The 26,368-nt window shown below is 38.6% G+C and overlaps 1 protein-coding gene across 4 annotated transcripts in view; it reads left to right on the forward strand.

Annotated features, from left to right (window-relative positions):
- Positions 1-13,547, forward strand: part of ERCC6 (ERCC excision repair 6, chromatin remodeling factor) — an 81,540-nt gene extending 67,993 nt beyond the window's left edge. For 3 of the 4 annotated variants that reach the window (XM_077124643.1, XM_077124642.1, XM_077124644.1), the window contains 6 exons: positions 13-107; positions 1,304-1,449; positions 1,535-2,251; positions 9,141-9,345; positions 9,809-9,887; positions 10,936-13,547. In XM_077124643.1, the coding sequence (XP_076980758.1) occupies positions 13-107; positions 1,304-1,449; positions 1,535-2,251; positions 9,141-9,345; positions 9,809-9,887; positions 10,936-11,358 (1,665 nt within the window). In that variant the 3' untranslated portion in view covers positions 11,359-13,547. Of the gene's footprint in view, positions 1-12; positions 108-1,303; positions 1,450-1,534; positions 4,350-9,140; positions 9,346-9,808; positions 9,888-10,935 lie in introns of those variants that run through there. The other variant, XM_077124645.1, reaches the window with a different exon arrangement.
- Positions 13,548-26,368: the final 12,821 nt, after the last annotated feature.

Consider the following 26,368-nt stretch of genomic DNA (forward strand, 5'->3'; position numbering starts at 1 on the left):
TCTCTGCTGTAGGCCCGGGAGCGAGCATGGAGAATAGGCCAGAAGAAGCAGGTGACTGTGTACAGGCTTCTGACCGCCGGAACCATTGAAGAAAAGATCTACCACCGGTCAGTATGACGGCCACCCACCAGCTCCCCCGTCCACTCGCCTGGCCGCAGTGGGGTGGGTGGAGAAAAGATACCGCCAGGGTCTTAAGCAGGGAATTTTTTTGAAGTGCTTATTTTTAAATGTTTTTCTGTCTCAGAATAATAGTTGTTACAACACAAGGAAGATAAGGTTTTAGGTTTTATTTTGTGCTTGTTTCTGTTTTCTTTCCCACCCAAGTAAGCTTAGGTGGCACATTCTGCGTTTTTTGGAAAAGGTCTTCAAACCTGATAATTTTTCTAACTTTATTAAACTTCAGGGATAGCTGAAGTATAAACTTCATATCATTATCTGGGAGACATGTTCCTACCTGCTATAATCTGCCACCTTCTGTTAGAAAATTTTTTTTAAGCAGCAAATTTGAAATGCAAATATGTTGGTATTTCTGCCCCAACTCTGGGGGTCTTTGGCTCATGTGGCCTTTAGAGAAGTTGACCAGGAGGCCCCCGTTTCAGTGCTTCGCCTGTTGGTCTGACGCCCAGGGGGTTGAGGCAGGGGTAAATTCAGCAGTGGAGTCGAGATATTTCCAGCTCTACCACCACCACCAAATTCTGTATTCTTGAGTTGTACCCCAGTTCCTGGAGGGCAGGTTCCTTGCCCTAAACAGTGTACCGCAGCCCTCCTGGAATTGTACACATTCTTCAAGGGCCCTTGTTGTGAGCGGCTGCAGGCAAATTGACTCCTGTTGAGGGAAGAGCTTCCTCCTGGAGAATAAGTGACTGAGAGGGCCAGGGCTGCTTTGTGAGGTGCTCATGCATGAGTAATGGGGTGGAGCTTCAGCCAAGAGTGTGGAGCAGATCTGAGTGAAAACTTTGCAAAACCCAAGTAATAGAGTTTCCTAAGCCCCATCACTGGAGGTTCCTGATGGAATTGGGCAGAGGACCCTAGGTCCAGCTCAGGGAGGCTCTGAATCCTGGAGGTTGAAAAAGCTTATTGGGTATTAATTAGGTCTTATTCCTAACTTAAACCCTGGAAACCGCAGGAGACCAGCCCACCTGGTGTGTTATATACTTCCTGAATTGTAATTTTCGAAGGCTAAAAATATGCGGGATTATTTAGACATTTGCAATCATCATATGTCTCTTATATTGTTTTATAATTCAAGTTTTAAGATAGCGCTAAATATCATTTCATACCAGTTTATTTTTTATCTTTTTAGACAAATCTTCAAGCAGTTTTTAACAAATAGAGTGCTAAAGGATCCAAAACAAAGGCGGTTTTTCAAGTCCAATGATCTTTATGAGCTGTTTACTCTGACCAGTCCCGATGCATCCCAGAGCACTGAAACAAGTGCAATTTTTGCAGGTATTACCTAGCGTTCTTTAATTTAAAGTAATAAATTAATTAAGGGTTATGCATTATAACATTAGTTATGGTTTTCCCCTTTAAGGAACTGGTTCGGATATTCAGACACCCAAACGCGATTTAAAAAGAAAAATTCAACCAGCCTTTGAAACAGACCCTGACGTTCCAAACAGCAAAATGATACCTGATTCTAATACATCTGCAAATGATGTCACATCATCTGAAGATAAATCTGAAGCTATAGGAGATGAAGTAAATGTGGTAACTTCTCATGAAAGTGCTTTGAAAGAAGACCCTCAAACAAGTAGTAATCCAACTGGCAGTATTATACTCATAGATGAGAAATGTTTGCAGACAGGTGCAGTGTCTAGACTAGAAAGGTCATCAGTGATTAGTGGAAATGGAGAAGGTTCAAATTCTCCAAAACTCAATAAAACACATGGGGCATCTGGTGAGGAAGGTATTACTGATGCAAAGCAAGATCTTTCTTATAAAGGAGAAAAATGCCAGAGCACAATAGAAACTATTTCAGAGAATGGACATGGAGAAAATAATTGTTATAAGCACAAATCAAAAACAAAGCATCATAGTGTGGCACAAGAAGAGACCCTGGAGAAACATCCAAGACAGAAGCAAAAACCCAAGAACTGCAAGCATCGCAGAGATGCCAAGTTTGAAGGAACTCGAATTCCACACTTGGTGAAGAAGAGACAGTACCAGAAGCAAGACACTGAAAATGAGAGCGAGGCGAAGAAGCAGAACCATGATGATTATGTTTTGAAAAAGCTTTTCAGAAAATCAGGTAATCCTTTTGATGTATTTTTCACAGGTGTGCAGGGAATAGAAGATGAGTAAGTGGACTATTTCTAGAAGTAGCAGCCTTGAACTATCTGATGGTGCAGATTGGCTCTAAGCCTCAAATCTTTTTTCTTCTAAAATTCATTTTGAAATATGTTAACATCTTGAAAATGGTATTTATAATTTTCTGAAGCTCTAAACCTAGAAGAATTGGAAATTTTGGAGAACAGGAATACTTTACTTATAACTGCTTATAGGAGTAATATAATGCCTTAAGTAGATTTGTACTACTTGAATATGGATAGCCAATTTCTCTAAGTGCTATATTTAACAGAAATAATGTTAAGTAAATCTGGGTTCTCTGATAGTTATTTTTAAACTTATAATTGCTAAGTGATGCAGGTATCTAAAGTTAGTTATTGATTTCTCCCCTCCAACTACTGTAGCAAATTCACTTACCTGAAGGCCCTTTGTAAAGTCACACCATCTTGAGCAGAGGAAGAAATGAAAATCTAAGCCAGAAAGACCCTTGAGTGGCTATAGGAGCTATGTTGAGCTTTTATCCCTGTGCATTTGATTTATGGAAGCAGTCAGGCCTTCACTTAAGCCTACTTACTTTTATTTTAGAAGTTTTCTTGATGAACTTGGTTATCTTATTTTCCAACCTCAGGAGATTGGAGTAATAGATCGTGGGGGAGAGATGCAGAGATATGGCAAGGGGCAGGCCTTCTAAAAGTAGTGAAAGCCAATAGCTAATGTCAAGGGAGAAGAACCAGGAGAAGCAGATTCAGATGTTGGTCCACACCGGGGAGAACAGACGGCCATGCACAACTCCCAGGGAGAAGTGTCTAGTTCAGCCCTCCACTCTCATTGTGTTCCCAAATGTTGGCCTTGAATTACCAAGGAGCAGTGTTTTTATGGCACTCTGAGAAGGCAGGTTTATGCATGACATTTCAAAATGATACTTACTTAACACAGTTAAGTTTTTTTGTTACTTTCTTATCTTGAAATCACTTCGAGCTTAAAGAAATAACTGAATGGTATGAAAAACTCTCCTCTACTCTTCACCCATTCCTCATTATTAAAATCTTCTGGCATTTTCTTTTTTGTTCAGACACACATACAGACCTTTTTGGCAGGAGAACCACAAAAGTGGTGCTATATCTTAACTCTGTGCATCGCTCAGGAGACACCTGATGCTGGTTTGTCCTGTTTCTGATGAGGTTAGCCTTGGTCCCTTGGATCTTTTCCCTTTGGTAATTAATATGTAACTTGAGGGGATATTCTTCGAAGCTGTACAGATGCCCTGTTTCTCAACAAGCTTTTATCCACCAGTTTTGGCATCCACAGATGCCACTTATTACTGTGTTGGTTGCCAAATAGTGAGGAAGAAATTTTCCTTTGCCTCCTTTCTTCCTTTCTTCATTTATTTATTTTTTTATTTCTGTGGACTCATGGATTCTTTTTTTCATGACAGTAATCCTTGAGCGTCATTGCATCAGGAACTCTCATCCACCATTGGTAGGAATATAAACTGGTACAACCACTTTGAAAAACAATTTGGCAGTGTTTTAAAAGTTAAACATACACCTCCAATGTGATAATGTCTTTACAGTCCTGGATATGTAATAAAAAACATGTAATATGTCATTTTACATTCCTGGCTGTGTAATGGAGAAATAAGAGCTGTTCATACAGAGACTTGACATCAGTATTCACTACAGCTTTATTAGTAATAACCCCCACGATTGGAAAAACCCTAATGCCCATCACCAAGTGAGTGGTTAAACTAATCATGACACATCCGTTCAGTGGAACACTGCTTTACACCAACCAAAAGAAACACAGGGTGATGCAACGGTGGCTCAGTGCTAGAGTTCTCTCCTGCCATGCTGGAGACCCAGGTTTGATTCCCAGTGCCTGCCCATGCGAAAAAGAAACACAGTTTTCCTTTCCACATTGCCAGGGTTAGGGGCGTGGCCCCTCACAACCTGGAAATCTACATAAAAGTTTTTGGCCCCTTGTACCAGACCAGTATTCAATCAGTTTCTTCAGGGTTTCAGGAAACTCCCTAGCTGCCTCTCGATCAGCAGACACTGCCTGTCCTGTTATTTTTACATTGTGTAAGCTAAACTTTTTTTTTTTTTTAATTTTCAAACCAGCCTTTGCTGGCCTGAAAATCCATAGGGGTAGACCCTTCACCTTCATTTTCCTTAGGAAATCATATTAAGGACTTAGCTTTTTCTCATGTGATGCCAGAGTCTACCAGAATGCCTTTTTTATAGCAATCCTGCACCCAAAAAAATGTTGCACTTTCTCTGCCAGAGATGCCAGTCTTTATGGTTATGTAAATGCTTGATTGTTAGTGTAGCTGCAGCAAGGGCTTAGTGGATTTCCTTATCTTTTTTCTTGATATACCTTATGGTCGACTCGTTAACTCCATAATGACAGCCAACTACAGCAGCTATTTTGCAGCTTCCACAAAACTCCCCCCAAAATTCCCATTTAATTTCTTATGCTGAGCTACAGTATCGAAACCCTGATGGGGAGTGTTAGAAAGTAGAAGGGATAACTGTAAGCTGTTGGTACATGCAACCATGTGGATGAATCACAGGATAATTATGCTGAACAAAAGTAGGTAGACAAATGAGAGTGGCCCATACCACAAAGAGCAGTCATGCTAATTAGAGCTCAGTGTTGGTTCGCATTTCTTTTTGTCTTTAATCTCAAAGTATGTAGTGAAAATACTGGGTTCAAGAGTTGCTTAGGTCATTCTTACTCTTTCTTCCCTTCATCGTGGTGTTTTACTGTTCAAAATATGACTGAGGTTCATTTGTTTCTGTTTGTGTTCCACTTTTAGAGTCCCTCTCCCCCATCATTGTTGGTTTTATTTTAGTTTTTGGATATGTGAAATGTTAACATCATTATAAAAGTCAAAGCTGTAAAAAAAGGGTCATTGCCCCATTCATTAGTCTCTAGTTTGCCTTTCCTTCACTTCTTTAGTGTGTTTCTTTTTGAAATAGGCAGGTATGCATATCATTTCATATTTCCCTTTCTCTTACACAAAAGATAGCATACTGTGTGCGCAGTTATACTCTTGTACCTTTTTTTTAATTTACAAAGATATCCTGAAAATCACTCCATATTTGTTCATAGAGAGTGTCCTCATTATTTGTTATCACTAGAATCCTCTATTATGTGGCTGTGCTGTAGTTTATTCACAAATGGGCCTTGAGGTTAATAGATTTTTTTCTATTACAAACAACACTGCTTATCTGTTATGTATTCTCATACTGTTGGAAGACATATCTTCAGGGAAAACTCCTAAAAGTGGGGTTGCTAAGATAGAGGGTTTTTTTTCCCATAGCTGTTTGGTGAGAGTGTACTGTTACACTTTTAATTTTATTATGAATAAATTTGAACAACTTTTTATAGGACCATTTTTATATCATTTTTTGTTTGTTTATGTGAAATATTTATTTTGCCCATTTTTTAAATCACATTTTTAGTCTTTTACCCCCTTGGTTTTTAAGAGTTCTTTGTACATTTGTAATATTAACCTTTTATCTTTCAAATATATTGCAAATATTTTTTCAGTTTGTCTTTTGCTTTGCTTATGGTGTGTTTTTGTTTTATTTGTTAGTTTCATTTTATAATGTTATCAGGTTTAACTCTTGTTACTGCTTTTGAGTTTTGAGTCGTAGTTAGAAGACTTTGTGCATACACAGGTAACAGGAATTTGCCATGTTTTCTTTTCCTACTTGAATGTTTTTATTTTTTTAAACATTTAGATCTCTGATCCCTTTTGGAGTATGAGATATGGATCGAATTTTGTCTTGTTTAAATGGCTATCCAATTTTTCTCGCACCACTTATTTAAAAATTTGTTTTTCTGCAGTGATTGTGTTACCATTTTTACCATGTAGCGGTTTCCACATGTTGTTGGGTTTGTTTCTGGACTTTCTGTTCAGTTCCACTGCTCTGCCCATCCATGCCTCAGCGCCCCGCTGTTGGGTTTGTTTCTGGACTTTCTGTTCAGTTCCACTGCTCTGCCCATCCACGCCTCAGCGCCCCGCTGTTGTATTCGCAGTGTTTTCCCAGCGGCTCCTGCAGGCTTGTATGTCCAGCTGAGCTTCTGTGTCAGTTTGTCTTGCTTTGTAAAATATCCCGTTGCTGTTTCTCTTGGGATTGCATTAAGTGTATAAATTAACTCAGGGATAACTAATATCTTTGTTTTATTGAGTCTCTGTATTCAAGGACAAGAGATGTTTGTTCAAGTCTAATTTTTGTGTTTTTCTGGGTTGTGTTTTAAAGGTTTCTTTACGCAGGTTTTATATATGTCTTAGTTTTTTCCCAAAAGTAGTTTATCTTCTTTGTAGCTGTTGTAAATGGAGATTTTCCCACCATTATGTCTTCTGTTTGGCTGTTTGTCAACAGGAAGCTTATGGATTTCTGTGTGCTGATTGTTTATCTTTCTCTTTTCTGAATTCTTTAACCATTTGAGTTGGTTGTATCATTCATTCTCTAGGGTTCTCCAAGGGTACTACTACTAAAAAAAAAAAGACACCTGAAAAAGAAAACTTTTTTTCCCTTTTCAATTCCCAGGACTTTAGTTGATTTTCCTAATTACAGTGGCTAATACCTCCAGCAAAATGTTAAACATTAAATATAATGGATATCCTTGTCTTTTCTGATCTCTAGTCTAGAATTTTATCATTAAGTAAGATGCTGATTTTCTATTTTGTTGTATCAAAGAACAATTGATCAGTTCCTGATTTTAGCATTTATATCAGGAATGGATGTTGAATTTTATCAAAAGTGTTTTCAGCATCTATGAAGCTTTCATCTATGGACATGATAAACCATATAAATAGATTTATTATAAATGTATTTAGGAAATATATTAGGAAATCCTAATGTTGACTCAATTTTGAATTCTGAGATTAACTCTCACTTAGTTGTGGTATAGTATTTTCTTACTTTGGTGTTGGATTCTATTTGCTAATGTTGTATTTAGTATTTTCCCATTGATATTAATAAGCTATATTGGTCTATAGTCTCCTTTCTTTGTGCTATGTTTATTAGGTTGATTTGCCAGTATTATACTTGTTTCATAAAAATAATCTGAAACAAATTTTCAATACTCTAGAATAATTTATGCAGTATCAGGACTCTCTGGTCTCTTAAAGGTTTGAAATCATCTGGACCTGATGCTTCTTTGTAGGGTAGTTCCTTGATGACTTTCTCTATTTCTAGTTATTGGGCCATGTAACCATTCTTTCTTAACTCGGTCAATTTTCCTGGGAAATTATCTATTTTGCTTAGTTTTTTGCATTTATTCACATAGAGATATAAAAAAATATTCTCACCATGACTTTTAAAATTTTTTCTTCTGCTTCTGGATAATTTCCCCCTTGTCATTTCTAATTTTATGTATCTATCCTTTTTCCTTCATTAAGTTAATGAATGATGTGACTATTTTATGACTTTTTTTCAATAGGCCAGAATTTTGGTTTAGTTATTTTTTACTTCATTAAATTTTGCTTTTGTCTTTATTATCCTCTTCTTTGTACTTTTGGGGTGTTTTGTTTTTTGTTTTTGTAGTTCTGTTTTGATTTTAGATGTTTTTAGCTGAATGTCTTCTTTTTGTAACTAAGACTTGGAAGTTTAAGTTGTTTATTTTTATCCTTTAATTTTCATTGATACGTATTTGTTCTAGTTTGCTAGCTGCTGGAATGCGATATACCAGAAATGGAATGGTTTTTAAAAATGGAAAGTTAATATGTTGCAAATTTACAGTTCTAAGGCCAATTAAAGAAAGACTATAGAAGTGTCCGATCTAAGGCATCCAGGGACAGATACCTTGGTTCAAGAAGGCTGATGACGTTCAGGGTCTGTCTTGACTGGAAGAGCACATGCCAAAGTCTGATAGCTTTCTCTTCTGGCTTCTTGTTTCCTGAACCTGCCCCAGGGGTGTTTTTCTTCTTCATCTCCAAAGATCGCTGGCTGGTGGGCTCTGTGGTTCTCTCCTCATTCTTCCGTGGTTCTGCGGCTCTCTCCTCATTGTCAGAACGAACTCTCTCCAAAATGTCTCCTCTTTTACAGGTTTCCGGTAAACTAATCAAGTCCCGTGTAGAATGGGTAGAGATACATCTCCATCTAATCAAGTTTAATACCCACAATTGATCGTCACATCTCCATGGCGATGATCTAATCAAGTTCTAACGTGTAATGCTGAATAGGGATTAGAAGAAACCATTGCTCTCACACGATTGATTAGGATTAAAACGTGGCTTTTCCAGGGTACATAAATCCTTTCAAACCGGCATAGTATTTAAGGCTATGAATTTTTCTCTGACCATTTCATTAAATATATTACATAGATCGTGCTATGTAGTGTTTTCATGATCATTATTTTTAGTAATCCCAAAATTCTCAATTGTATTTGTCCCTTCACTTAGAGAGTTTATTAATAAGATTTGTTATTAGTTTCCAGGTAGCAGGCAAGAGATTAAATTTTAAACTTCGTATAATTAAAGCATTATGCTTCGATTAGAGTATTTGGAGAATTCACGTACTGGGAAAGCCTTCAATAGGAGGCCCACGGACAAGGAGCAGAACTGGGTTTGAATCCTGATTTCACACCTTCGGGCTGGGTAGCCCTGGCTGATTCCCTTTTGCCCAGAGCCCTTGTCTGTAAGCAGGAGTCATGATGGGCCCCTCAGCGGTGGTGTGGAGGGTCCCAGGGCAGCCGCAGCACAGCACCTGGGCTGTAGCGATTCCTCTGTGATTGGCAATGTCTTCTCTCTACCGTGACGGGGACTGTCACAGAAGAGGGAAGGGGGGACTGTGCACGGGAAAGTGCCCCTTTGACACTGTGCTTTGCTCTCACAGTCGGCGTGCACAGTGTCATGCAGCACGATGTCATCATGGATGGCGCCAACCCTGACTTTGTGCTGGTGGAGGCAGAAGCCAACCGAGTGGCCCAGGACGCCCTGAAAGCGCTGAGACTTTCTCGCCAGCAGTGTCTGGGGGCCGCATCCGGGGTTCCCACCTGGACAGGCCAGCGGGCTAGTGCTGGCACCCCAACGGGAATAAAGTAAGAGCTGCTGGCCTGCTGGGCTCGGAGGAGGCCAAATGATTCATCCCAGGAATGGGGTTGGGGCAGGCGTGGGTGTGTCCTGCTTCTCGAGGTAGGGACGGCCCTGCGTTTGGGCTTCCATCAGCCACTAGGGTGTGTAAGGTGACAAGCTAAGTCGCGGCAGGCAGTAACTGCTGTGGGATTCATTATGCTCATTTAGAAGAATTTTGAGGTGGTTTCCACCATCTATCAGATTCAGGATATCGCATGGCTTTCACTCTGAGAGGCATCAGCTCTCTCCCAGGAGAATAAAGTAGAGGAATCCAAGCAGGCAGAGGAGAAACTTCATGGCTATGAAAGCGTATTATACAGACGAAAATTTTTCCAGGAAGAGTTTAGTTGTTGAAGGGTTATTTTGAGTTCTTGAGACTCAAAAGCAGATGTGCACATTTTAACTACTTTAATTATTTTCTTTATTTAGGAGGAGATTTGGCCAGAAAAGGAATTCTAACTTCTCTGTTCAGCCTCCTCCTTCAACTTCTCCAAAAGAAAAATGCCGGGTAATGCACCAGCCTCCGTGCTGTTTGTGTGTGTGACTTGACTGAATTGCCATGAAAATTTCACCAAATTCTGAATGTCAAAGGAAAATATCACTGGCAGGATGGCACCTGTATACTATACAGGCTCTGATACATGAACTGTTTTTGTTTGAATCTAAAGGGGCCAGCTGAGTTCCTGAAAGATGAAGTTTTTAATCCAAAAAATGTAGCAATATCTCTGCTTTGCCTTCAGACAGTTAACGCAGGAATAGGGATTGTGTCACTGCCCCGTAGAACCTGTCCCAGCCAGAGTGTGTCGGCTTGCTAGCCACAAGAGCGGAGCGCCCAGCTCCCTGCTCCATAACCCCGGCACGCCCGAGAGCACCCATGACAGTAAATACTCCTGAGCCCAGTCTACTGGGCCAGGCCCATCGATAAAGACTCCCTTTGGTCTTTTCTGGTTAAGAGTTACATGAATAACAAAGTCTGAAAGCTCCCAGGTCCAGCCCCCAGTTTTGACTGCCGTGAGCGCCTGCAGGAGTGGAGGGCCTTTTGGACTTCCCATGCGCTTTCAGCAGAGGGCCTGTGAGAGCCTTTCAAGGGCAGATTTATGTTGTGTTAAGGGTAAGGGCGCTATCACGAGGTACAGGATAGGAAAGACCAGAAACATTATGTTCAAAAGTGAAAAAAAGTATGGCCACAATATTCTCCTTGTTCCACAGGGCCTAGGTGAGGATAAAGTTGGGGGCAAACAGGACAAGCCCACAGAACAGGAAAGGACCTCGGCTTCCTTGTCTGGAAGCCCCCCCATCCCAGCCACTCTGCCTTCCCTCTGCCTTTGCCCACCTCAGAGTGCACGTGAAGGGAAAGTTCTAGCTTCGCCTTCTCCTTCTCTCTTTCATAGTCAGTGGATTCTGATGCTTAATTCCCCTCCTTTCCCCTTGCATTAGCTCATTTCTTTCTCCCTGGACACATGTACTTATTGTATGCCTCTCAAAGCCTTTTGGGAAGTTAGTGGGGGCATAAGCTCAAAATTACGTATATAAATACCACTGTCATCTCTCTCCAGGACAGTGTCATGAAGAAAGAGGGGAGAGAGAATGTGTCAGAGCATTTTAGTGGAAAAGCAGAAGACGTGGACTCTGCATCTGGGGCTCCCACTTCATCTTCACTCCTGGCTAAAATGAGAGCTAGAAACCACTTGATTTTGCCAGAGCGGTTAGAAAGTGAAAATGCACACCTTCAAGAGACTTCTGCCCCACCGCCCTCTGCAGTGGAGCACGATGACCTCCTGGTGGAAATGAGAAACTTTATTGCATTTCAGGCCCGCATCGATGGCCAGGCCAGCACTCAGGAGATACTGCAGGAGTTTGAATCCAAGTTATCAGTATCGCAGTCCTGTGTATTTCGAGAATTATTGAGAAATCTTTGCACTTTTCATAGGACTTCAAGTGGTGAAGGAATTTGGAAACTCAAGCCAGAATACTGCTGATAAGCATTGTTTTCTAAAACTTTGAATCGACTTTTTATAATGGGAATATCTGATTGTTAAACTTATGATTAATAATCATATTTTTATCAACAGAATTGGGCTGCACTTACTGTTTACTTTGTATGGGATCTACCTCATGATTAAAACTTGAAAGAAGGAGAAACTCTTCCCCAAAACTTCAAAGTTTTAATAATGCTAACTAAAGGAGAAAATCCTGGGATTGATGTTTTCTTTGTTTTGGGTACTATGAATTGTGTTATAAAACCAGGGACCTAACAGTTACTTCTTGGGGCATGTTTGTTCTTTACCCAGAAGAGGCGACCAGGGAGTTCAGTGCTGCTTATTTAGAAGTTTGAGTAACAGAAATTCAAGACTTTTTTTTTAATTGGTGCTAAAAACATATCATACATTCCATCTGGCCTGTTCAACAACTATTAGTTCATCAGTGTCTGCTAGCAGCCTTATTTTTATGCACAACTTTTAAAGGTTTCATTTTATCATTTGCCACCAAGAAAAAGTAAAGAATGAAATGGCATGGTAATAAATAAGATATGTATTTGACACAGTGTAGTTATGTATTCAGTCAGCACTGGCTCTGCTTTAAACAAAGCACAGCTATTGTTCTCCCTACGTTGATTTGATTTTAGGAAAATGAAATGTGTTATCACTTAAAAAAAAAATTCGAGCAGAACCAAAAAGGTCAAATCAAACGAAACACACACATACCCAGTCATCACTCAAGAATCTATACTCCAGGGCGGGCCATGGTGGCTCAGCGGCAAGAACGCTTGCCTGCCATGCTAGAGGACCCAGGTTTGATTCCCGGTGCCTGCCCATGTAAAAAAAAAAAAAAAAAAAAAACTATGCTCCAGAAGTAACCATTCCATTCTCTCTGTCCAAATGCTCATAGATCTCTCTGAGAGTTCCATTTGTTCGATTTGCTTTGCTAAGGGTGCTGGTTGTTTCGTATTAGAGCGTCATTGTTCCCTGAGCTACTACCTCCTGGTTGCTTTCCTCTCTTGTTCCTGTTTGCTGGTTTGGGTGTCAGCTGCGTCTGCTCTCTTTCTGGCTGTTGCTCGTATGTTTAGTTTTGTGATGACACTCTTTAGGTCCTTGGTCTGTTTTTCTTGTTTCCTTCTCGTTATTTATCATGTCACCTTTGAATTTTTTCGCAGTGCGTTTTGTTTTTGGAATTCTGCTCTCTCTTACTCGCTAAATCCTCATCTTCCGTTTGCTCTTCTCTGCAGCCCAGAGAGCAGGGACCCAGGCTGGGGTGGGCGTGGAAAAGCCTCTGCTGGTGGCTGTCTTTGGGGGACCTGGGCTTGGCTTTCTCTGTTTTGAGATTTTGTTAAATAGCTTCTGCCAAGAATCACTCCCCTAAGGTAGGGAGGTGTCCTACTCAGAAGTCGTGTTTCCCCATCAGAGTCTTCTGTTTCAGTTTTTGGATTCTGGCTTGTTCATTTTTTTTCAGTTTGACTTATTATCTATTATATTTTATATTATAATATATATTATTATTGCATATTATATATATAAGTATATATTATATATTTATATATTATATATATGCATTATTATATATTATATATAATATATATATTATATATTAGGAGAGGAGGATTATTTTCCTTCCCTCTGCCATCATTTTAAACAGTTCAGTAAACCCTACACCCGAGTAGTTGGTTGAAGAGGAGTCAGAATTGATGACTGTTTTGTCTCTGGGAAGCTCTTTATTTTTTCTTTTGTAATCATCAGCCTACAAGAAGATTGTGCCCCTTATCTCTGGGGGCCCCAGTTCAGTAGTGCGGAGCCCTTGGGTGGGCATCATGTCCGGTTACTGTCGTCCTGAGCTGCACTCGGCTGGAGAAGTGCAGCCTCTGCCCCAGGAGGAAGGCTGTCCCCGCGTGCAGTGCTGCAGGAAGTGCACGGCCCTCCTGGCTCCGGCCCTGCCCTGCTCGGCCGCTGGCTCACAGGCACTCGGGCAGACCACCACGCTGTGCCTCTGCAGGTGTCTGAGCATGGCTCTCACGCCTCCCAGGCACGGAGGGGCTCCTAGTGGTTCACCAATATAGAGGAACTTAGGCATTTAGGTAAAAATTAATTTTTGGAAATTTAAAGGTTTTGAACACTGTGGATGCATATAATGTATTTAACATGCTCTGTCAGTATGAAGCTACAAATAAAGAATTGTTAACCTTTATTAAACTTTTTTAATTCCTTAATTAATACATGAATGTATCATCACCATAAAAAAATTCAAGCACCACTTTGCCCCCCATAACCCCACCATCACCACCACCAGACTTAGTCCTGCTCCAGAACTCAGCACTGTTTGGTGTGTGTCCTCCCAGGCTCTGTCCTGTGCGTTTACGAGCCTTAGTACACATGGCAGGGACTGCAGCCATAATGTCTGTTTCCCACTTCTTCCTTTCATAATAAAATCCCGGACTCTTCCCTGGATGCAGGGCTGCTCAGCTAAAGACCCTACTCCTCAGCCTCTCCGGCCATTCATTGTGGGCCGCATAACTGAGTTTTAGGCAATGGGATGTGGGATGTGGGTGAAGCTTCCATATTGGGTCCTTAAATAATGAATTAGGTGTACATTCCCTTTATTCCCCCTTTCTTGCTGGCTGGGAGGGGATGAAGCCATGACCTGGGTCAAGAGGTGGAAGTCATGGGTGGAGAATGGAGAAATTGGCCTGCCAATCTTGTGCTGCTTTCCTCTGACCTGTTTGTTACTTGAAAGTGAAAGGAATTCCTGACTTGTTTAAACAACTAGTTTTGTTTTACATATGTGTTTCACATAAATGGGACTATACCTTCGTTATTTTGCAGCTTTTCACTTAACATTGTATGCTAGATAGCTCTTTATCCCTTAAGTTACTGCTTTGCCTTATTTCATGGAATTGCTCTATTAAAAATCATGTAGATTGTAAATTTTAGGAGATGTGAAATTACTTCCTTTAATTCATACTCCACAAAAGTACCCATTTCTCCCTACCCTTGCCAGCACCAGGTGGTATCATAGTAGTTTTTCTACCAGCTTCATGGTGAAAATAGCTTGTTTTATCTTGAATTCCCCTGATTACTATAAAATCAAAGGTTTTCAAGTTTCTGGCAATTTGTAGATCTGCTATCATACATTGCCTGTTCATGTCACATTTGCCTAATTTTCAGCCCACCCCCCCAACAAAAATGAAAAGTCAGTTGTCACAACTCTTAGTAATCCATTCTTTTCTCCAACTTGAAATGCCAAATTTTTCATAGGTTCAACTGTCTCTTCCTGGATAAGGGTTCTAGAGTGTCTACTCTGCCAGTGACGTTTCCTTCTGTCATTTGGCTCTGCACCATGTTTTGTCATCTATAGCGCAATTCCCTCATCCTCTCCAACTCTGTTTGTCTTATTCTTGTGCCTGTTCTAAATGAATCTTAGAATCAGTTTATAAAGTTCCACTCGAATTCTCTTGCTCCTTTGATTGAGCCTGTATTGGTGAATACATTAAATTGAGGATAACAGATTTTAAATTAATAGAATTTTCCTCATTTGTATCATCATAGATCTCAGTTTATTAAAGTCATATTCTTGGATACAATTTTAATAACCTTCCTCATGAAGGCCTTACACATTTCACATTAGACTTATTCCTCGATATTTTATAGATTGTAGTTTAGGTGGGGAATCATATATATAAAAATGTGGAAAAATAGAATGTGTATCTACCTTGTTTATAGTGTCATTTATCATCTAGAAGTTTTTAGTTTAAATATAGCCAAATTTTTCAGTCTTTACCTTTTTGTTTTTGTTTTATTTAAGTACCTCTTGCCTAAATAAGGTCACAAGCATTCTCATAAATTCTCTCGTTAATTCCATATGGATAACCAGATTTTCTAGTACCTTTTAAGAAAAGAAAAGAATCCATCCTTTCCCTGCTGATATGTAATGCCATTTTTATTATATCCACTTCCCATATAATCATGGGAATGTTTCTGGGCTCTGTTTTCTGCTAAATTCATTCATTTAACTAAGTTTGCCATTAATTCCCTCTTTTAATTATTGTAGCTTTATAACTGGTCATAATATATGGTAGAATGATTTCTCCCTCATCTTCCAAAAGACCTTGGTTATTCTTGGAACATGGTTCCATATGAATTTGGGGATCAGCTTGTCAAATTTGGGTTTTTGTTGTTTTTGCAATTGCAATGAAGGCACAACTTAGTTGGGGAGGACTGTTTATGATAATGAGTTTCTCACCTATGAATAGGGCATATCACTCCAGTTATTTGTCATATTTAGTAAATGTGAGTGGATTAAACACACAAAAGGCACAAATTATCAGATTGGATAAAAGAAATGCATATGCTCTCTACAAGAGACACCTATTAGATTCAAAGATACAATTAAATTGATCATTTTATGAAGCTAACATCAGTTTAATACCAACACCAGACAGAGGTGTTACAAGAAAGGTAAATTACAGACCCATTTCCCTAATGAACATAGGGATGCAAAAATTCTCAAAAAAATTCTAGCAAATCGAATCTAACAACATATTAAAAGAATGATACATCATGACTAAGTGGGATTTATACCAGGAATGCAAGGGTAGTTCAACATAAGACACTACAAAAGGCAGGAATCGTAGGAACTTTCCTCAGCATCAGAAAGGGCATATATGAAAAACCCATAGCCAGCATCATTCTCAGCAATGAGAGATTGAAAGCATTCTCCTTAAGATTGGGAACAAGACAAGGATGCCTGTTGCCACCACTATTATTCAGTATTGTACTAGAAGTTCTAGCTAGAGCAATTAGGCAGAAGAAAGAAAGAAAAGGCATCCAAATAAGTAAGGAGGAAGTAAAACACATTATTCGCAAACAACATGATCCTATACTTGGAAAATCCTGAGAAATCCACAACAATTACTTGAGTTCATACATTTAGTACAAGATTAATGTACAAAAATAAAAAATGCTTCTATATACAAATAATGACCTAAATATGGAGACAAGGCAAAAATTCCTTTGAAAATAGCCACTAAAAGAATCAGGTATCTCAGAATAAGCTTAACCAGGGAATTAAAAGACCTGTACACAGAAAACTACAAAATATTGTTTCAAGAAATTAAAGATCTAAACAAATAGAAAGATAGACTGTGCTCATATATAGGAAGGTTGAATATTGCTAAGATGTCAATCCTACCTAAATTGATCTATAGATTCAATGCAATACCATCAAAATGCCAATAACTTATTTTGAAGAATTGAAAAAGCTAGTTATCAAATTTATTTGGAAGGAAAAGAAACCTTGAATAACTAAAGATATTCTAAGAAAGAAGAGTGAAGGGGGAGGATTAATACTTCCCAACTTCAAAGCTTGCTACAAAACCACAGTCATCAAAACAGCGTGGTATCGAGACAAAGATAGAGGTATTGATCATGGAACCGAATCAAAAGTGCAGATTGACCACCAAATTTATGGTCAATTGATCTTCAACAAGGTTCCCAAATCTACTGAATTGGGACAGAATATTCTTCAATAAATGGGTTTGGGAAAACGGGATATCAATAGTAAAAGAATGAAAGAGGACCCATATCTTACACCTTACAAAAAATTAACTCAAAGTGAATCAAAGACCTAAATATAAGAGCTAATACTATAAAATTCCTGGAAGAAATCATAGGGAAACATCTTCAAGACCTAGAAATAGGAGGTATTTCCTGAATTTTACACCAAAAGCACAAGCAATGAAAAAAAAAATAGATAAATGGGAGCTCCTCAGAATCAAAAGCTTCTGCGCCTCAAAGGATTTTGTCAAAAAGGTGAAGAGGCAGCCAACTCAATGAGAAAGTATTTGGAAACCATACATCAGATAAAGGATTGATAGCGCATGTACATCAAGAAATTATACAACTCAACAACAAAATAATAAACAACCCAATTATAAAATGGGCAAAAGATATGAATAGATGTTTTTATGAACAGCAAATACAAATGGCTAAAAAGTACATGAAGAAATGCTTATCTTCTTTAGCCATAAGAGAAATGCAAATTAAAACTACAATGAGATCATCTCACACTGTAAGAATAGCTGCCATTAAACAAGCAGAAAACTACAAATGTTGGAGACTATGTGGAGAAATTGGAATACTTATTCACTGCTGGTGGGGCTGTATAATGGTACAGCTGCTATGAAAGACAGTTAGTGTTTCCTCAGAAAACTAAACATTGAGCTGCCCTACCACCCGGCAATACCACTACTTGGTATATACCCAGAAAAGCTGAAAAAAGTGACATGACCAGACATTTGCACACCGATGTTTCTAGCAGTGCTGTTTGCAATAGCTAAAAGTTGGAAACAATCCAAATGCCCATCAACAGACCAGTAGATTAACAAAATGTGGTATATATAAATATGATGGAATATTATGCAGCAGTAAGATGAGATGACATCCTGAAGCACATGACAAGATGGATAAGCCTTGGTGACATGAAACTGAGTGAAGTCAGCCAGACACGAAAGGACAGATACTGTATGATCTCGATATATGACTCTGGTAAAGTCAATGTCAAGGCTCCAGCAAGCCGATTGAATTGCTCTAAATAATGGGCCAAGAAGTGATCAGCTCCGAGATGGAAAGTCAATTTAACTTCCTCTGACGTTTTGCTCTAGTTGATCTAGATGAAGATTTTGGGGGCAGTGGGGAAATGCAGTGATCTCATGCTCGTATTACCGTCCTTCCTTCCCCCTTCTGCTCTCCCTTCTCCTTTCCTCTCTCCGTCTCCATCCCTCTTTCTCTGTTTCTCTTTTTCTTCCCTCCTTCCTTTCGGAAAGTAAATAAATAAATAAATAAAAAGATACAATTAGATTGAAAGTAAAGGATGGAAAAATAGATATCATGCAAACAGTAACCATAAGAAAATGGAGTGGCTATTTTAATGCCAGACAAAATAGACTTTAAAATAAAAAATGTCACCACTCAATGGAGAAAAAAATAGTCTTTTCAACAAATGATGCTGGAACAACAGGGTATATTCATGCAAAAGAATTAAGTTGGAGCTCTACCTTACACCATATAAGAAATTAACTCAAAATAGATCAAAGACCACGGGTAGTTCAGTGCTTAGAATGCCCACCTTTCATGCAGGAGACCCGGGTTCTATTCCTGGACCATGCACACACACAAACATCCCCCCAAAAATGGATCAAAGACCTAGATGTAAATCCTAAAATTATGAAATTCTTCGAAGAAGGCATAGGCTTAAATCTATATAACCTTGAAGTTAGGCATTGGTTTCCTAGATATGATAACCAAAAGCACAGGCAACAAAAGAGAATTAGATAAACTGGACATCATCAAAACTACAAACTTTTCTGCTTCAAAGGACAAAGTAAAAGTAAAAAGATCGCAATGTGACTGTGTGATTGTGAAAACCTTTTATCTGCTGCTCCTTTTATCTATGGTATGGACAGATGAGTAAAAAATATGGATAAAAAATAAGCAAATAATTGGGGGAACATGTTAAAATAAATAGAGTAGATTGATATACTAGTGATCAATGAAAGGGAGTGGTAAAGGGTATAAAAAAAAATTAGGGCAGAGTTCAGCAGGAATTAGAAACAGGGTAAAACAATGGGTAATTGAAGCTGAAGGGATACAGACTGTGCAACAGGACTAGATACAAAAACTCAAAAATGGACAGCACAATAATACCTAATTGTAAAGTAATCATGTTAAAACACTGAATGAAGCTGCATCTGAGCTATAGGGTTTTTTTTTGTTTTTGTTTGCTTGTTTGTTTGTTGTTGTTGTTTACTATTATTACTACTTTTATTTCTTTTCTTTATATTAACATTTTATATCTTTTTCTGTTGTGTTGCTAGTTCCTCTAAACCGATGCAAATGTACTAAGAAACGATGATCATGCATCTATGTGATGATGTTAAGAATTACTGAGTGCATATGTAGAACGGTATGATTTCTAAATGTTGTGTTAATTTCTTTTTTTTTTTCTTTCCGTTAATAAAAAAAAAAAAATTAGGGGAACAAAGGTTAAAATCTATTGGGTAGATGGAAATACTGGTGGTCAATGAGAGGGAGGGACAAGGGGTATGGTATGTATGAGTTTTTTCTTTTTCCTTTTTATTTCTTTTTTTGGAGGGATGCAAATGCTCTTAGAAATGATCATGGCAATGAATATACAGCTATGTGATGATATTGTGAGCCATTGATTGTACACCAAGTATGGAATGTTCATATGTTATGAATGTTTGTGTTTGTATGTTGTTGTGTCAATAAAAATATTAAAAAAAAAAAAAAGAAAGTGAAAACACAGTCCACAGAATGGGAGAAAATTTTTTACACTTTTTCATATATCTGATTAGAGACTTGTATTCAGAATATATAAAGAGCTCTCTTATAACTTAATAATAAAAGACAGCCCCATTTAAAAATTGGCAATGGATCTGAATAAACATTTCTCCAAAAATATACAAATGGCTCATAAGCACATGAAAGGATGCTCAACATCATTAGCCATCGGGGAAATGCAAACCAAAACCACAACGAGATACTATTTCACACTTACTAGGATGCAACAGTCAAAAAGAGGATGTGTTGATGAAGATACGGAAAAACTGGAATCCTCAGACACTGCTGGCGGGGATGTAAAATGGTGCAGCCACTTTGCAAATCAGTTTCCTAGGTATAACACCAAGAGAAATGAAATCATATCCACGCAATGTTCATTACAGCATGATTCATAACAGCCGAAGTTAGAAAACACACAAAGTTCATCATTCAATGAATGGATAAATAAAATGTGATATGTTCATACAATGAAATAGTATTTGCCAATAAAAAGAAAATGATAAATGCTATAATATGGATGAACCTCAAAAACATTATGCCAAGTGAAAGAAGCCAGTCACAAAAGACCATCAGTTGTATGAAATGTCTTTAATAGGCAAGTATAGAGAGACAGAAAGTAGCTGTGTGGTTGCCCAGGGCTGGGGGGGGGCGGGGGTTGGGGGTTGGGAGGGTAGAAAGTAACTGGTAACAGATAAGGAATTTTTTGAGAGGATAATGAAAATGTTCTAAAACCTTTATGACTGAGAATATCCTAAAGCCACTGAATTGTATACCTTTAAATAGGTGAATTTCTCAATGAACCTATAATTTTAAAAAATTCTTTCATTTTTGATATATACTCAACTTGGCCATTTAGTTAAACTGCCTTTTCATTCTGGAGATATGCTTACCTTTGTCCCAAAGTGTATGTGTGTACACATAAGTATACACACACATTTGTATGTACTTACATCCATGTGCATGCATATTACTGAGTTAAGCTTGCTAATAATTTTGGATAGAATTTTTGCTTCTGTGTTCATAACTGAAATCAGCCTGTCATTTTACTTTATTGTTTTATCTTGTCTGTTTCTATTTTCACAGTTATAATAGCCTCACCAAGTAATCAGGATGAATTCTCACTCTCCCTTCTGTAGAATAACTTGTATAAAATACAGATCATCTCTCTATTCCTTCCTTGGCTGTGATTTTCTTCCTCCTTCCACCTACCTCGTCTGGAGGAAGAAGTAGATTTTTAACAACTTTCATAAATGTACTTATTTAATGGTTAAAAATATTTTCAGGTGTTCAATATCATTTCCAGTCAATTTGACGTTACTTTCTTCTAGAAAATTGTCCATTTGCTGTCTAAAATTTCGCAGTCGTCATTCTCTCTGTTCCTTTGTAGTCACCACCCCTTCGTCTTTGATGGGCTTCCTTTTCACTCGGATTTATGTAGATTTACTTTTTGTCCTGTGTGGAATTCAAGGATTCATGTCTTTCAACAATTCTAGAAAACTGAAGGCATGAGCTCTTTGAGTACTGCCCCCCTCCCTCATGCAGCCTGTATAACACTCGCCTCACAGTGCAGCTTTGGGTTTACTTATATCCCGGGGGTCTTAAAAATGTGGGGCCAATTTTTACGCTAAGTTCTTGGCTTGCAGCTTCCTGCATCAATGCGGTGGTGTTAGTTTGAACCCCAACCCATAGGAGTTTATAGTTATGCATTCTCAGTCGGTGGCGGTGAGGAGTGGGAATTGTTCGCCCACTAACAGTCCAGACCCAAACAGCACAGCTCCCCTGGGCCAGGGAGCTCCCCATTTTCCTGAGGTCGCCCCTCAATGGCCATGGCTGTATCTGTGTGTGTGCGTGGGGGGGTCTCAGCTCTGACCCCTTGGCCCGAGGCAGGCAGCATCCTGGTCTCTTACCCATGCCTTAGTGCTAACACCCAAACGTGCAGATTTCAGATCCAGCCCTTACAGTGCACACACGCCACCCTCTTTTTTAGTTTCTTTCTCACTGTGGCCCTTGCAATGTAACTATTTTTACTTTAGTTTTTCACTTTACTCAGCCATGTTCTTAAAAGAATTTTTGTGTGTGTGTGTGATGTTATATGACATTTCCTGGTGTCTGGAAGGAACCTGGGGTCATCTTATCTGCTACCTTGCTGGAACCATCACATTTTCTAATTGGTGGTGTTGGTGTAGGGAGCTTAGGAGAGTTTCTGACACAAAATAAGAACTGAGTGTATCAGCTGTGATTATTGTTACTGCCAAATTATCTATAGTTGTAACAGTTTGACACCAGATTTTCACTCTTTTTTGCATGTAACCGACACCATCTACAAATGAGGGCAGATTTGCCACTTCCTTTTCAATATTTGTCCCTTTTTCTTACTGTTACCTTGGTCCTATAGCAAAGGGTTAGCCAGACATGGTGCTGAAAACTGATTTGAATGGGGAATGCTTCTCAAGTGTCATAATAGGAGCACCTTTCCTCTAAATTTACAATGGATGCTGTTTAGTAAGAACTTTTTCCTTATTCTTAACTTGCAAATCTTTTAAAATTACTATTATGAATGAATGTTGGATTTTTCCATTGCATTTTATGCATTTACAGAATAATGATACCACTTTCCCTTTTCTTTCTTTTTTTTTTTTTAATTTTCCTTTAATCTGCTAAATTTCCGAATTGGATTAGTAGATTTAGTTTTGTTTTTGCTTTTAATCAGCTCATTCCTGGGATGTTCTCATTCTTGGGGTGGGAGTGGGGATCCCCATTTGGTCATGATATGTTTTGTTTTTAATATATTGCTGGCCTCAGATAGCTAACACTTTATTAGATTTTTTTTTAGCCTCCTAGTTCATAAGGGAACTTGGGCTATAGTTGTTAAAATTTTTCTCATTTTTTTTAATGTGCTTTTCTTCTCTGTGTGTGCATGGTTACCCAATTTTGGAGAATGAGTTGGGAAACTTCTATCTCAAAAACTCTTCTCATAAGAAGGATGTATGTACTATATAAACATTTGATGGAATGCTTATAAAACTGGCCTGCTACCTTTTGGGAGTATTTAACCTTGACCTGCATTCTCACTGATTTGCTTTTCAACTCTGCCAATTCTGTTTTCTGCCTGTGTTCTGGAGCTTTACTTTGAATTTTAGCAATATATTATTCATTTCTAAAATTTGGTTCTTCTTTCATAGTATTCTGTTCCTTTTTCATGGATGCATTAGGCCCCCTTATCCCCTGAGGATGTGAATTCTATTCAGGATCTCCATTTTCTTTCTCTACTCACTTGCTTCCTTCAACTCCAGGGCTGCCTCTCATTGAGTTTGGTGCTTCCTTTCTGTGGTGTTGGTTTGCCTCAGAGCCTCGGCGATTCTAAGCCACATTGGTCTATCTCAGCCTGTGGAGAGGGCTGGGTGGGGCTGTTGGGGGAGGTGTCCAGACCTGAGTCTCTGGACATGAGCTCCCCATTTCTCCTGCTGCTTCCAGCCCAAGGGGATGACAAAGCCTCCCTGACCAAGTGCTCACAGCAAGGGCTCAGGATGCGGATGGGCAGAGCCTCTGCTGGGTGAAGGGGTGGGGGGAGGGCCCAACCCTGGCAGTTCCTGATGAAGTGACCTCCTGCTGTCCCAACTGCTACCTGAGGATGGACAGCCCCTCCTCCCTGGCTAGTTCCATGTCGGCAGCTCTAAACGGCCCTACTGGTGGCTTCTCTCATTAGGGCCTCATGGCTGTCCTTCGGGGACTCTTTGTAAGTTCTGATTCCCCAGTGCTCTCCTTGTTGTGTCTTCAGGCAACTTTCTATAGTATATATATATATATATATTTTTTTTTTTTTTCTGTCTTCTTGGAATTTTGTTTGAGGATGGCCATTTATTCTCAGTCTACCACTTGACCCAATCCAATATAATGGCGCTGATTTAACTTCCTGTAACCCAAATTCATTAACATTTAATTCAAGCAAGGTAATTGGAGAATATATTTTTTATCTGAGTCTTGCTTCGTGCCCAAATAGCAATGGACTCTTTTGGAAGGTATGTTTTACATTGTTAAATTGCTAGGAACATCCTTTCTGTAAAAGGGGAAGGAAAGATAAACTCCTGTCGAGATCATGCCAAGAGTTGTGTGGTTGACCCAAGTGTCAGAAATGAATGGAAACAAAGTAACTCTGTCTGGAGTCAAAAAACTGGATATCAATAGCCAAAAGAATAAAAGAGGATCCTTACCTTAACCCCTATACAAAAATTAACCCAAAGTGGATCAAACACCTAAATATAAGAACTAGCACCATAGAAGAAAATGTAGGGAAATATCTTCAAGACCTAGTAATAGAAAGTAGCTTCCTAAACTTTACACCCAAAGTATAAGCAACAACAAAAAAGATAGATGAACGGGAACTCCTCAAAATCAATGCTTCTGCGCCTCAAAAGACTTTGTCAAAAAGGTGAGTTCTCCCAACTCAATGGGAGAAAATATTTGGAAATCATACATAGGGCAAAAGGTTTGATATCTTGTACACATAAAGAAATCATACAACTCAACAACAAAAGAACAAACAACCCAATTAGAAAGTGGGTTAAAGTTATGAACAGGCATTTTTCTGAAGAGCAAATACAGATGGCTCAAAAGCACATGAAGAGATGCTCATTTTCATTGGCTATAAGGGAAATGCAGATCAAGACTACAATGAGATACCACCTCACACCTATAGGAATAGCTGCTATTAAACGAACAGGAAACTACAAATATTGGAGAGGATGTGGAGAAACTGGGACACTTATGCACTGCTGGTGGGAATATATAATGGTACAGCTGCTATGGAAGACAGTTTGGCAGTTTCTTAGGAAACTAAATATTGAGTTGCCCTATGACCCAACAATAGCACTACTTGGTATATACCCAGAAGAGCTCAAAGCAGTGAAACAAACAGATATTTTCATATCGATGTTTATAGCGACATTATTCACAATCGCCAAAGGATGGAAATAATCCAACTGCCCATCAACAGACGAGTGGGTTAACAAAATGTGGTATATACATACGATGTAATATTATGCAGCAGTAAGATGAAATGACATCCTGAAGCACATGACATGATGGATGAGTCTTGAGGACATAATGCTGAGTGAAGTAAGCCAGACACAAAAGGATAGATACTGTATGACTCCAATTTTTTGACCATGGTAAAGGTAAAATCGGAGGCTTATAATGCGGAATAATAGGGAACCTAGTGATACCTAGAAGCTAAAGATGGGTGAATGGTTAGCTAATGAGATTGCACCCAAATGTAAGGGAATAGATAGAAGTAAAGGCGGTTCTCTAGTGGGTTAATAAGTAATATTACCATATTGAAACTAAGCATGATTGAGATTGTATAAACCTATGTGTCCTACTGATTAACACTGGAAATATAAATAAGTTCTTGCAAAAACTACTTCAAAGGTGTGATTCATGTACAAAGAGTGTTTAAGTACAGGGTACAGGGGAAAACTGCTATTGCATGCTATGGGCTGTGTTTAACAGGAAAACATCAACAGCATCCCAGCAACAGCAGAAGTAAATAATGGGGGGAGAGACAAGAGTTAAGGAGAGGTTTAGATTTCCCATTTGGTGAGGGTGTGTTTATTGGTTATCTTTCTCTTGGGAACAATGAAGTTATCTAAAATTGAGAGTGTTGAAGGACTGTGGACATTATACATGATGCCTAATGAATGAGATGGCTGAAGGATGCACTGACTGAGAAGCAGATTGGCAAACAATGGTGTATATAAATACATGATCAAATATTTTGCTGCTACAAAAAGGAACAAAGTCGTGAGGCATGCAACAATGTGAATGAAGCTGTGGGACATTGGCTGAGGCAAAATAAACTAGAAACAAAAGAGCAATTATTGTATGGTCTCCTTTAGAAAATGCTTATAAGGACGGCTTGGATTGTAAACTTTTACAGCAGACACATTTAGTTTGGAGTTGTAATTATTATTTCTGGATTTTGAGAGGCTGTTTTATGTATCTGTAACCTGGCACTTAGAGATAAGAAGAAAGCTGATCAGGTCAGGATTAAGGTAATTCAGAACACAGGGGTAAGGAAGACATTGTCTATATTTTAGAACTGCACCTATTTTTTGAGACCAAAGGAAGAAAGTTTTATTTTGTCCGGAACCTAAATTTTCTGTAGCACGTAATCTAACTCAACTTGTCTGGATAGGTCTTTTTTTTTATTTATTAATTAAAAAAAAAAAGAAATTAACAGAGCATTTAGAAATCATTCCATTCTACATATGCAATCAGTAATTCTCAATATCATCACATAGATGTATGATCATCATTTCTTAGTACATTTGCATCGATTTAGGAAAAGAACTAGCAAAACAACAGAAAAAGATATAGAATGTTAATATAGAGAAAATTATAAAAATAATAATAATAATAATAAATAAAATATATATATATAAAAAAAGGAAAAAGAAAAAAACAGAAGACACAAACAAACAAACAAAAAACTATAGCTCAGATGCAGCTTCATTCAGTGTTTTAACATAATTACATTACAATTAGGTATTATTGTGCTGTCCATTTTTGAGTTTTTGTATCTAGTCCTGTTGCACAGTCTGTATCCCTTCAGCTCCAATTACCCATTATCTTACCCTGTTTC

Source organism: Tamandua tetradactyla, chromosome 13 (assembly GCF_023851605.1).
Source record: "Tamandua tetradactyla isolate mTamTet1 chromosome 13, mTamTet1.pri, whole genome shotgun sequence".
Classification (NCBI taxonomy): Eukaryota; Metazoa; Chordata; class Mammalia; order Pilosa; family Myrmecophagidae; genus Tamandua; species Tamandua tetradactyla.